Source organism: Lacerta agilis, chromosome 16 (assembly GCF_009819535.1).
Source record: "Lacerta agilis isolate rLacAgi1 chromosome 16, rLacAgi1.pri, whole genome shotgun sequence".
Lineage (NCBI taxonomy): Eukaryota > Metazoa > Chordata > Lepidosauria > Squamata > Lacertidae > Lacerta > Lacerta agilis.
In genome coordinates this window covers 6,872,870-6,886,271 of record NC_046327.1, presented here as the reverse complement: position 1 = coordinate 6,886,271, position 13,402 = coordinate 6,872,870, and the positions used below count along the sequence as shown (strand labels likewise).

Below are 13,402 nucleotides of genomic sequence, written 5' to 3'. Positions count from 1 at the left end.
AAGTATCATAGTATCCTACAGTATAAGCACCACAATATTGTTTTATGGAGGTGGAGAAATAAATGCAGAGTAGGGGTTAGTAAATACCAAGGATCAACCTACCTGTTGGAAACAGGCCTGCACAAGGTTTTCTGGGAACATATTCCTGCAGAAGGATTTTAAGATCCTTTAATGATATTGCAATGTAACAATACAAAATATATTCAAGAAACAATAGGGAATGCTGGTGATAATGTTTTTTTCTCTCTCTCTGCACATATCCCAGGATATATTATATCAAGGCTCAAAGTTCTAGGAAGATCTGTTCAAGGTGAAACACTTATGTAAGGCCTTAAGGAGTCAACGTTTTAACAAATGGGTTCACAGCAGACTGGGATCTTTCTTCCGTGCTATATTTGTCATTCAGTCGGGATTCAGTGCATGGGATATAGATAAACAATCTTACTGGACTGACATAGTAGGATAAAAATGTCCCACCCAGACTTAGTAACACTTTCTCCTTGTTGTGTTTAGTGATTATATCATTTTGTTTTGGCAGACAAATGGTTCCAAATACTTCCTGCATTGGGCAGGGGACACCTACCACCTGAGTATGAATTGCATACGCTAGCCTCTGTGCTTTATCAAGAAAAGGAACTGCATAATTATAAACAGTCCTTTATATTGGTCAGAATTCAACATTGCATGAGCAGATTTCCACTTGGGCATTGGGACTTCAACATCTCTGCTTCTCCCCACAAAATATGCTCCAGAGAAACCCACACCTGGAGCAGGTGACTGAAAGCACTCAGAGGGCTCCGCGGGGAGAGGAAGAATGTGAAGTCTCGCTGTAAAAGCAGAAGTTTATTCTGCTCTCTCATGGTCTGCAGACAGCATTGAATACAATCTATTGAATACAATCTACACTACAAGCTTTTCCATCTCTCAGATACATATGGTTTGACAGCTTAAAACTGAGACAGTGGCATTTATGGTGCAATTGGTTTAGCAACAGAACAGAATCTGAAAGGCTCACCTAATCAAGTCTAACATAGCATCCACCGTGGAGACCACAGGTGTACTGCCCATTCTGTCAATATCCGCAGCATTCTGGGACACTCCTGGTTTGATAGCCACAACCAACACAATCCCTGTAATGGAGGAAAATAACATTCTGAACAGATGGAAATCTTGCACACAGCATTTTTTTAAAAAACAAAACAAAACAAACAAGGTGTACAATGTCTGTTTCCAGAGCACAGCAAATGACAGGCCAGGATTATGTCAGCTGTAGAATCAGGGACTTTTCCTTCCAAGTTTGGTGGAAAACTGAGTTCACTGTTACAGGATACAAAGTCACCACAAGATCGTGTTAAGGAATGCAGCTTAATGGGTTAATTCCTTTAGTGAAGAAACAGCTAACTCATTTCTGAGCTTCTGTGGCACACACAACAGAGAGTAAGCTTTATAGGAGGTGGAAAGATAAACACAACCCACCAAGCCATTCAGCCTATTGACAAACCAAGGCTGCAGATGGACACAGGGGCCAAAGTTGCACATTCACAATAAGCAAAATGATGTTTTATGTGAATGTGCTGGATCCCAAGGAGGAGATTGCAGCTGCTTTGCTCCTGCCTGGTCCTTGTTTGCTCAGTAATAATAATAATAATAATAATTTATTATTTATACCCCGCCCATCTGGCTGGGTTTCCCCAGCCACTCTAGACGGCTTCCAGCAAAATATTAAAATACAACAATTCATCAAATATTAAAAGCTTCCCTAAACAGTACAGGTAACAGTACAGGTACAAGTAATCCCATGGTTAAGTATTATATTTGTTAAGACAATCCTGTATGTCTATGACATCACATATTGGGAATGTAGCATGGAGCAAAAAATAAAAATAATAAACTCCTACTCCATGAGAATGTCTCTAGATGTAACAGTTTATCCAAACATGCTTTTTCTAAAAAATCTGGGTGAGGTGAAAAATGACTGTTTACTTCTGATGTGCATTTAAAATAAAAACAAAACATCATTGTACAATGGAAATAAATTTAAGGATTATAAAGATTCTAGGATTACCTAGGATTACGGCTAAAGCTGTAGTGAAGAAGTAGTAAACAATTGCCCGCAAGCCAATCTTTCCAGAAACGCCGGAGTCCAAAGCAGCAACACCTAGGGATATTTGGAAAATAATGAGATTCTAGTTCATAAACATTTGTAAATAAATGCAGTTCATGTCTAGATCAGAGCAGAAGAATCTTTATTTGCATCAGCCACTAGCCATAGCAATAAAATAAAATAAATGTACTGAAGACAGAGTTGAAAACTCAACTATACAAAATACATTTTGGAAGTTTACATCAGTAATAAAATAATAGATCTTATTCTAATTCTAAAAACCTTACAGTTTTTTGCTGCCACCTGATCATCTTGATCTGCTAGAAGAAAGGGCACAGTAGCAAGGGTTGAGTGACCTGGCATGGATAATAGTAGAGAAGCAATAACCTCACTCCTCAAATCCTTTTATAAAGAGTGCAAGCCAGAAGCACATGAACCACCGACTCAATACTGCCATCTCCACATGGACAGTTCATATCTACATTTCTGATATTTGCTTTACCTATTCTCCTTGCATAGTGGGTGGCTTCCAATTAAGCTTTTCCACTTGCAGAAAAAGCTTTTGATACACATGAAGGGCCGTACTTAGTTCAGTGGCAAAACAGTCATTTCACATGCAGAGGGACCCAATCCCTGGCATCTCAAGGTATGACTGAGTATGTGCCCTGCCTGAAACTCTGGAGAGATGCTGACTGCCAACGGAGACTAAATGCACTAATCATGGTTTGATTTGGTATAAGATGACTTCCTGTGTTGTTCATATGAAATGCCTAATAACATAAGAGTTAAGGGAACCTCCAAGATAGTGTGGAAGGGGCACAGGTGGTTGCAGAAGGAAGGGGAAATTGGCTGAAATCACTTGTTAGTAGTAGACACTTCTGTTTGATCAACCAGAATGGCAGCATTACCCTCTGTTTACAAAAGCTGTCAAGCAGATCCCTGGAATCTCACAAGCACGGCATCAAGGTGTTGGTTCTCATCTGTTGCCCCGCCTTCAGATTGGGTAATCAAAGATATACCATATTTACTCGAGTCTAATGCACCATCAAATCAAATGCGCACCTCAATTTTCAGAACCTGGAAATCAAAAAATGTATTTGCTGGTGGATGTAAATGTGCCATCGAATCTAATGTGCACCTTAATTTTTGCAACGTAATTTGGCCAAAAAAGGTGACCATTAGATTCAAGTAAATATGGTATTACCCTGAACATACAGGTTTCATTGGGTCATTGTGGCTGATAGTCAGCATCCTAGCCTGATAATGTATCTATTTGTGCCATTTTATTCTATGTCGTACATGCCACCCTTTTAACTTGCAGAGGAAAATCTAACTGCTTTTAAAAGTGACTCAGTGGCATGGGAAATTTATTTTATGAGAGGGATGTTAGCCTGTCTTTTTATCTGACAAAATAAACTAATCAGTTTTAGAAATAAGACATCATTTCATAATTTCAGATAGGAACATAGTACAATGACGGCTAGGAGGCTTTGCCTCTGAAATATATTGATTAAAAATAAAAATAGACAGGAGGACATAGCACTGGTTCATCAATGGCTATTTCCGCGCTGCTCCCCCCCCACCAAGGAATCCTGGGAACTGTAGTTTGTTAAGGGTGCTGGGTATTATACATACATGTAAAACTACAGCTCCCTTTATTCTTACAGGATGGAATAATGTGGTTTAAATGGTGGTCTGTGCAGTCCTCAACATGAACGTTCAGTCTTTAAGAGAATATATATATACCGTATATATCCGAGTATAAGCCGACCTGAATATAAACCGAGGGACCTAATTTTCCTACAAAAACCTGGGGAAGCTTATTGACTCAAGTATAAGCTGGTTCACCTTTGCCGCTGTGGAGGAGGAGGAGGAACGAGCAGCCCGAAAGCAGCCCTTTGGGCTGCTCCTTCCTCTTCCTCCTTTGCCAAGTTTGCATTAATGTGAGCAGTTCAGGAATGAAACAAGCTGCCTGGGGAGAGTAAAGAACCACCGTTCTTGTACGCTTCTTAAGGAATGGTTGACTGGGGAGAGCGGGTGGCGGCACGAGCGGAGAGAAAGGGCTTCTTTCTCGTCGCCCCCACGGCCTGCCTCACTCGAGTATAAGCCGAGGGCAGCTTTTTCAGCACAAAAAATGTGCTGAAAAACTAGGCTTATACTCAAGTATATACAGTATATGAGGATAATATTGCACTGGAACAGGGAGGAGAAATCTGTCGTCCTCCAGCTATTTTGGGATTCCAACTACCATCTGAGTTAAGTCGGCACAGCCAATGTTAAGAAAAGATGGAAGTTGTAGTTTAATAATGTCTGGCAAGTTACAAGTTCCCCATCCCTGAAGTACCAGCATCCATAAACAAGTTTGCAAGAACTCAGTCTGAATCAGGACAACTAAGGAACTCCATGGGCAATGAAATGTGAAGGAAGCGCTGTTGCATTTGGGGGTAAACAATGCTTTCTTGACATGGAAAGTTTCACCTATACTGGTTACAAGTCCACAGAGGTAGCAGCAAGGAAATTGTGGCAGTACAACATCTAGCCAATAGGTGAATATAGATGGGAAAGTGAGGCCAGTGGTAACATACAGAGAAACCTTCTGTGGGGAGTTTCTAACCTACAACCATACATTCCAGAAACATATGAATAATTGGTGCATTGATCATTTTGTGCTTTATGAGCAATTAGGTTAAAAAAAAAAGCAACAACCCCTCACTTTCTACTTGTAATTTTTTTAAAAAATTACAACATTGCAAATTATACACCCCTCACAATGAAAAAAAAATACAAATCAGAAATGGAACATGAAAGCTCATGAGGTTTGTTTGTTGGTAACTCATGCCTATTTTCAGGGAATTATATTGCACGTGGATCTGAAGATGGGAGCTATAGCTTTCAAATTACTGGGCAAGCATGCTTAAGCAGAACCAAGTGAAGGGCAGAGAAAATACCACAAAAGAAGAGAGCGCAGCAACCACAAACGAAATGAAATTAAAGGTTCAGTATTCTCATAAAATCCTCCCTCATTTCCATTAAGAAGGATTTGTGAATCACAGACTTATATTATGCTCAAAGAGACACATATTGTTCTCAAAAACAAAGCAAAACCTCCCTCTTCCACTTAATAATAATTCTGTTAAGAAATGTTCCTGGAACAGCAGTCAAGAAGGAAGTACTTCTGTCTATTTGTTAATGCTAAGAGATTTCATTGCTCAGCAACGCAGATAAAGCTTCTTTAAAAAAAACAAAATCAAGCAAACCCTGGGACAGTGTTCAAATTTCACAAGGTTTTCCAGTTAGGAAAAAGCTGCAATAAGCTCAATTTAATAAGCAAGGTCTGCATTACATACCAATCACATACATTCATAGTTAAGATCTTTTGCTTTAAAAATTCCAAGCATTTCAGTGGTTTTCAGAGAGATAAGACTCTGAAGACCTATTCCTATGGACAAATAACCGAAGGACAGAGGATCAATCTATTTCCTAGCTCCATTGCAGGGAGATCTTATCACTTGATCATGTTGGTGCTAGGCACTCTGGCAGGGCAGCTGTGTTTAAATTGCTGGACCAGTGCTTTCCTCACAGCCCTTCTTCTATGCAAAAGGACAAATATGCAGTTATGGCAGGAGCTCCTCTACCTCCATTCTTCAGTGTCCTGGCTGGTTTGGTCCTACATCCCCTTAACTATAACCAGTACAAATTTCCAGTTACAGGTAGGTAGCCGTGTTGGTCTGCCATAGTCAAAACAAAATAAAATAAAAAATTCCTTGCAGTAGCACCTTAGAGACCAACTAAGTTTGTTCTTGGCATGAGCTTTCGTGTGCATGCACACTTCTTCAGATACACATGAAAGCTCATACCAAGAACAAACTTAGTTGGTCTCTAAGGTGCTACTACAAGGAATTTTTATTTTATTTTGTTTTTTCAGTACAAATTCACCGCTGTTGCAACAGCTTCAATAAAGATCAAGCTTACTAGCTGCTTTGCTTCTCAATCTTCTCTGGTTGGCCTCTGTTTTTTACTCCTACCAATGGAGAACCTGCAAAGGACTTTGCAAGGGCTCTTGTGTACCCCATAAGGGAATAAGGGCAGATTTTTTCTTACAACACACTCAATAGTTCCTTTAAGGGACAAAGACCCAAGTATTACATAAGGGGATTGGAGAGGCAGTGGTGGAGGAAGGGGGGTGCGGTGGGGGCAGTCCGCCCTGGGTGTCACCACTGGGGTGGGGGGGACAAAATGCCAGGCAGCGCTCACCGTGGGGCCTGCAGCACACCCAAGCCACACATCTCTCCTGGGAGTGACACGGTGGCTTCAGCACCCACAGGCTCTGCGCTGCCCCCAAACAGTCCACCCACCGCCTCCTCCTCAGCTGTAGGGCCGCTGAGTGGGAGGAGGCAGGCAGACTCTAGAGGCCTCGTGGAGCGTCCTGCCCCGGCTGGCTCCACTCCTGGGTCCAGGGCATGCACGCCGCCCCAAGCACCCGATTGGCTTGCTCCGCCGCTGTGGAGAGAATCCTGTCATTTCCTTGCACTCCAATATCAACATAATTGCCCTGGTGTAGCCATGTGGCAGCTGCCAGTATAGTGTATTAGTGGCTTATCCTGCACTGTTGCCAGAATTGTGACTGTGTCCCAGTACAAAGCTGTAGAGCTCTGTTCTATGTTCTTTATGGGGCAGTGCCTTGGCACGTTGACTTCTACCGCCATGTGTAAACATTTCAGTGTTTTAAAGTTCTCAACCAGATGGGTGGAGTACAAATAATAAATTATTATTACTGGTATTATCGTCAGTGGTATTATCATCACTAAATTACTAAGATGGAGACCCAGAACCAGATTTCAATTGAGCAAGGCTTCCATCATGAATGATGTTGCGAGATAATAAGATATGCGTGCCTCTGCACATGTGGAGAGTTCATTCTCTGTACAGTGTGACCAGCGTTAGTCCCTCAAAACACCTGATATTAGGGAGAAGATCAAAGTGTGTGACTTTCAGGCAGGCTTGAACTCAAAGCAGCTCTCTTTCAGAAATTAGCCACTGATGAAATCTGAAAGTCATCACTGAGTGTGAATCAGCAGTACTTCTCCTCCCTTTCTCAGAGCTTCTAGCAAGGCCCGAACAAGTCACCTAGCTATTAGAGGGTAACTGACAGAATCTATTTCTTCCTCCATTCCATTTAGCCCACACAATAAATTGGTCATTAAAGAGGATCAGCAAAAGCCTGGCCTGTTTTAACTGCCTGTGCCAACACTGCTCTATTTGATGATCAAACCATAAATCCTCTCTCTACAGAGATTGATTTCATACTGCATACTTGGCCAGTTCCCGAGACAGACAATAGGTGGTTGTTGTGCTTGCACGAGATATAGACTGCAGAGACAAAATACATGACCTCAAGCACACATGCCACATTATTGAAGAGTGTGGTTACTACTTGACCAAGCTCAATCAAGCTTTAAAATGAGCTCTGCTCGAAGAGCACGTGCATTAAGAACCGATTCACACAACCACCTCAGTGTACAGTTCGGGAAAGTAGGTTGCTACGTATAATGTGGTTGAGCTTTGTGAATGTGTCAGCAGAATGATGTGGATGATCTGGAATTCAAAAGCAGCCTGCACACAAACTAGGATGCATTTGGTGTGCAACTCATCAACTCACATAACCTAATATGAGGGGGGAAATTCTAGTTTGCCTACATTACAGAACAATCACATTACCATCTCTTTGAAAACTGCATCACAACCACCTTGCAAATTTCAGACAAAGACAATCACTGTCTTTCCCAGAAGATTGTGAGGATTTACACATATCTTCTATGATTCAAGAGCCTAATGCAGCCTAGCTGAAGCATGGCCCATTTCCTCCCTTAACTCTCATCTGATGACTGTCAGAACAAGAGGGAATCTTGACTTAACAGAAGGATTTGTGGGGGCACCCGGCTTGATAGTAGTGCATATAAAAGGATCTAAGGGTCTTAGTACACCACAAGCTTAACATGAGTAAACAGTGTGATGCAGCACCAAAAAACAAAAGCTAATGCAATTCTGGACTGCATCAACTGAAGTCTAGTGTCCAGATCAAGGGCCACCAAGACTAAATAAGGGTCTGTTATTTTCAAATGGCTGAAGGGCTCTCATATGAAAAATGGAGCAAGCTTGTTTTCTGCTGCATCAGAAGGTAGGACCTGAACCAATGGATTCAAATGGCAAGAAAGGAGATTCTGACTAAACATTAGGAAGAACTTTCTGGTGTTAAGAACTGTTTGGCAGTGGAACGGACTACCTCAGAAAGTGGTGGACGAGATCTTCTTCACTGGAAGCTTTTAAACAGAGTTTGGATGGCCATCTGTCAAGGATTCTTTAGTTGTGATTCCTGAATTGCAGAGGGTTGGACTTGATGATCCTCAGGGTCTCTCCCAACTCTACAGTTTTGTGATTCTATGATTGTTAAGTTCTGAATTAGAGGGACATGGGTGGCGCTGTGGTCTAAACCACTGAGCCTCTTGGGCTTGCTGATCGGAAGGTTGGCGGTTCGAATCCGTGCGATGGGGTGAGCTCCCGTTGCTCTGTCCCAGCTTCTGCCAACCTAGCAGTTTGAAAGCATGCCAGTGCAAGTATATAAATAGGTACCGCTGTGGCAGGAAGGTAAACGCTGTTTCCGTGTGTTCTGGCACTCGTCACGGTCCTCCGTGCGCCAGTAGCGGTTTAGTTATGCTAGCCACATGACCAAGAAAGCTGTCTGCGGACAAACGCCGGCTCCCTCGGCCTGAAGGTACGGTACTCCATTTAGTACCAGTCTTTGTCCTGTTTGCCCTTCGTCATAGTCATTTCCTTCCACTTCACACCAATGATCAGAACACTTTTCTTCCTTTCCTTGTAACATTTTTAATAATTCAGAATATGCAAACTTCCACCTATTTACTACTAAGACATCTCAGATATCTCACACCGTAAAGCCACAACTACTTTCTTGTAGAGGTATCTAGCAGGGTGCACTGCAGATGTTGCTGGACTAGACAACTGGAAATGGATACAATACAGTACTAGCCGGTTCCAACATCAAATCTTTAAGTAACTTTTTCAGATGATGATTATCTGTAAGAAGCACACTTATTTGTGTATACAGCTCTTCAGGTTCTCAAAAACTAACATGTCAGCAATTTCCAGCTTCTTAATTTCCCCACCTGAAGTGTATATAGTAAACCAAAAGTGTACATTCCTGAGTTGTCATATCTTAAAATATTTACAAGTATCAATTTTTTTAAAAAAAAACAAGCAAAACTTGGGATTTCTGTGAATAAAACATTTAAATGATGTTAAGTGCACCTTTCTTAGGTCCCCCCTCCATTAAAAAAAGTTTAAATATTTTTGGATGTTCACTTCATGTACAATTAATATGGCATACATTTTTGTTTTTGCTTTCTGGGCTGTAATCCGATGGTCCCTGGGAAGGAGTGTTTCCAGCTTCAGAGAGTGAGATCTAGTACAGTCATACCTTGGAAATCAAATGGAATCTGTTCCGGAAGTCCATTCAACTTCTGAAACGTTCGGAAACCAAAGCGCGGCTTCTGATTGGCTGCAGGATGCTCTTGCAGCCAATCGGAAGCCACAGAAGCCTCGTCAGACATTCAGCTTCCAAAAATAGTTCACAAACCGGAATCGTCACTTCCAGGTTTGCAGCGTTCAGGAGCCAAAACATTCAAGAACTAAGGTGTTCGGAAACCAAGATATGACTGTACTAGATTCCCTCTTCCCACAGTTCTAATGAAGAACTTCAGCGTCATTAGGGACAAAAGGGGGACATGCCAGGGTACAGTTTGGGATGTATGCTGGTCATCACAAGGCACTAGCATTTAGGCTATGCTGTCTTGTGCCTTAATAGGATGGTTCTTTAAGCTTACTGGATTATTTGCTTTTAATTCATGCCTTCTGACTACTGGAGCGCTAAAATGTATTCACTTCTCAAAGGTTTGTTACTCTGAAACAACACAAGACATTTGTTTTCCGCTTGGAAGACAAAACACTCCCAGCTCTTTCTTCCAGAAGCAAAACCAGAGTTTTGCCTGGTACATACAAGGAAACAGCACTGGTGTGTCTCCTTCGGAGGGTTTTCTATAACGGGGGGTCCATGTCTGACAAGGTCCTCTCTCTGACCACCCCACCTCTGGCAGGGAGTTTGCATGAAGGAGGATCTCATAAGATGATTTTAGAGGATGGGCAAATTGATATAGGGAATTAGGTACTCCTCCCCTCACCCCCAGCAATCCAATTTGGGAGGTTATAAGAGCATGGTTAGGCTATCCCTGTTGAGAAGTGGTTGCAGTTGGTGAAGCAGCTGCCTGCAACTGGCAAAAGACAAGAGCCCTCCTGTGATGCCAGGAAAAACCCTGAGCTGAGAACCGCCCTAGAGGGGGTACCGCCCTAGAGGGTGACACTCAGGGCGGCGTCCCGCCCCCACGATCGGCGCCGCCGGCACGCGTGAGGCACGGCAAGTTTTAAGGCTGCAGCGCGTGAACAGCAGCACAGCTGTTGTTCACGCGCTGCAGCCTTAAAACTTGCCATGCCACAACACAGTCGGAAGGGGTGCCGCTGCCAGCCACTCATGCCCGCCATCTTGGCTGGACTGTGCATGTCCGCACATGCCCAGTCCACCCGGGATGCTGCGCTCATGCCGTGACGTCACAGCGCGCGCGCTAGGGAGCAGCGCCCCGCCCCCGGGGGGTGCCCCCGTGTTTGCCACCCCGGGCGGCAAGGTAGCTCCCTATGCCCCTGGCTCTACAGTTGTGTAAACTTCACAGTTTGAGCTTCCTATTGTTAAGGAACAATAATCTAGAAATAGGAGGTGAAGGAAATGCTTTGATATTGCAGGGAACATGGCAGAGGGCCTTCTTGGTGGTGGCGCCCGCCCTGTGGAATGCCCTCCCACCAGATGTCAAGGAGATAAACAACTATCTGACTTTTAGAAGACACATGAAGGCAGCCCTGTACAGGAAAGTTTTTAATGTTTGATGTTTTATTGTGTTTTTAAAAGTCTGTTGGGAGCCACCCAGGGTGGCTAGGGAAACCCAGCCAGATGGGTGAAGTATAAATAATAAATTATTATTACATTATATTCTTAAAATATCATCAGTGTAAGACTTTAGAAATGTTACGTTTGAAAGTCATGGGAGTAAAGTTTTAAATGCTTAATGCTATTTTTTTTAACCAAACAAGATTTTATTTACAGAAATAAGAACATATATATATTTGGTCTTACCTGTTATCATACTTGATATAATTAATGGCAATATGATTAGCTTGAGCATCCTCATCAGAATTTCTCCCGGAAAGGCGAAGTAATATTTATCCAGATTGGAGAGATTTCCATATTCCCTAACAGTAACACCCAATCCAATACCTAAGGAGGTAAGAGTGAAATACAAAACTAGATTTAGTATTCGGGGGGAGGGGAAGGAATGAAATCATGTTTTGAATATAATTTTAGTCAGCATAAAGCAAATTATTACAATGCTGGAAAGGTATGTTCTTCACATGTATGTTATTCAAAGATGGCAGAAGGTTCCTTCAGGTGTACGGACAAGTGAGGCAACTCAACTATGGACCCATGCCTAATCTTGGAGCATGCTCACCTAGCCACCAATCCCATGGTTTGAAACCACCAGCATCTCCTCATGCTGCCCCATTGTTCCAACCCTCAAATGTGTTTTCTGCGTGTGTCTATGCAATATAAAAGGGACGCGGGTGGAGCTGTGGTCTAAACCACAGAGCCTAGGGCTTGCCGATCGGAAGGTCAGCAGTTCGAATCCTTGCAATGGGGTGAGCTCCTGTTGTTTGGTCCCAGCTCCTGCACACCTAACAGTTCAGAAGCACGTCAAAGTGCAAGTAGATAAATAGGTACAGCTACGGTGGGAAGGTAAACGGCGTTTCCGTGCGCTGCTTTGTTCCGCCAGGAGTGGCTTAGTCATGCTGGCCACATGACCCAGAAGCTGTACGCCGGCTCCCTTGGGCCAGTAAAGCGAGATGAGCGCCGCAACCCCAGAGTCGTCCGCAAATGGACCTAATGGTCAGGGGTACCTTTACCTTTACCTAATGCAACATAAAGTTTGGAAACGGAGCAGTCTGCTTATATACACAAAAATATAAAGGAAATGGAAATGAGTAGGGCTTCGATTCTCTATGCTTTTGTTCTGGAGACACATTTTCTCAAGAATGTTTCAGCTCAAATGTGAAGCTTCCAGATGAAACCATCTGTCATCTGTCTTTGATAAAGAAAGACACATTCTTTCTTTCTGCGCTCTTTCCTCATTAACATGCTAAATTTATTTTGTTTTAATGAAGTACGTTATGCTATATGATGAAAAGGAGGCAACATAAAGCATCTCAGTTGTTTAAGGAAGTGGTCTAGTGTGCGGTGACATTCTGTGCGATTTATCTTGCTCAGTATCACAGCAGGAAGAAACTGAATCCTCTCCTTACATTCCCAGACTATCATACTTTACTCAGAATGTCTGGTCTGCACATAGTAAATTTCAAATTGTTGTTGTTGTTGTTGTATTTGTACATGTAACTAAAGGAAACAAATGTATATGAATGCATGCTGGATGGTGGTTTCATAATAAACCTTTTGGAATAGTTGGTCATATGTTAACCAGGTTTTCTACGTACAAATTCATTCCTAAAGTTGAGTTCACCCTGTTTTATAAGCGCTCGCAGTCAGCCCAGGAAAAGGAATGCAACATTAAAAACATAATGTTGAAACATGAAAACACTTAATGATATTTTGAGTGAAAATAACATTCACACAAGGAGTTTCTCTTATTCTAGAGTGGATTTTATCTTCTGTTTATTGCTCTTAGCATAGTTATAGGCACATTATCTCTCACATGGCATAGTATGGTAGTTTTCAAACATTCTACCTTGTGAAAACACTTTTAACCAAATTATTTACATTGCTCCGTTTCATTTGTGGTACACAGTTTGTTCTAGTCTTTAGGATTTTTAAAAACTGAAAATCATTGTTTTTTAATGGTTTTTATGTAAACTTCTTAGAACTTTTTATTATATTTGTTGTTGTGGGGTTTAGGCCTGATCTCTTGGAGTATAGGCTTTGTTTAAATGGAGACTGTGATGTGCAGCAGATGCAAAGCTCTCCTGTAGCTGGAGAGTGGATATACAGGTGAAACTTGAAAAATTAGAATATCGTGGAAAGGTTCATTTCTTTCAGTAATTCAACTTAAAAGGTGAAACTAATATAAGAGATAGACTCATGACATGCAAAGCGAGATATGTCAAGCCTTT

General features: G+C 42.1%; 1 protein-coding gene across 1 annotated transcript in view; it reads right to left on the bottom strand.

The window, feature by feature from the left end:
- The window catches only part of LOC117060857 (excitatory amino acid transporter 3-like), a 42,010-nt gene that overhangs the window by 16,335 nt on the left and 12,273 nt on the right, over positions 1 to 13,402 (bottom strand). The window contains exons 2-5 of the mRNA XM_033173424.1: positions 11,361 to 11,501; positions 2,066 to 2,158; positions 1,016 to 1,130; positions 103 to 145 (exon numbers count right to left, since the gene is read on the bottom strand). Of these exons, the coding sequence (XP_033029315.1) occupies positions 103 to 145; positions 1,016 to 1,130; positions 2,066 to 2,158; positions 11,361 to 11,501 (392 nt within the window). The remainder of the gene's footprint in view (positions 1 to 102; positions 146 to 1,015; positions 1,131 to 2,065; positions 2,159 to 11,360; positions 11,502 to 13,402) is intronic.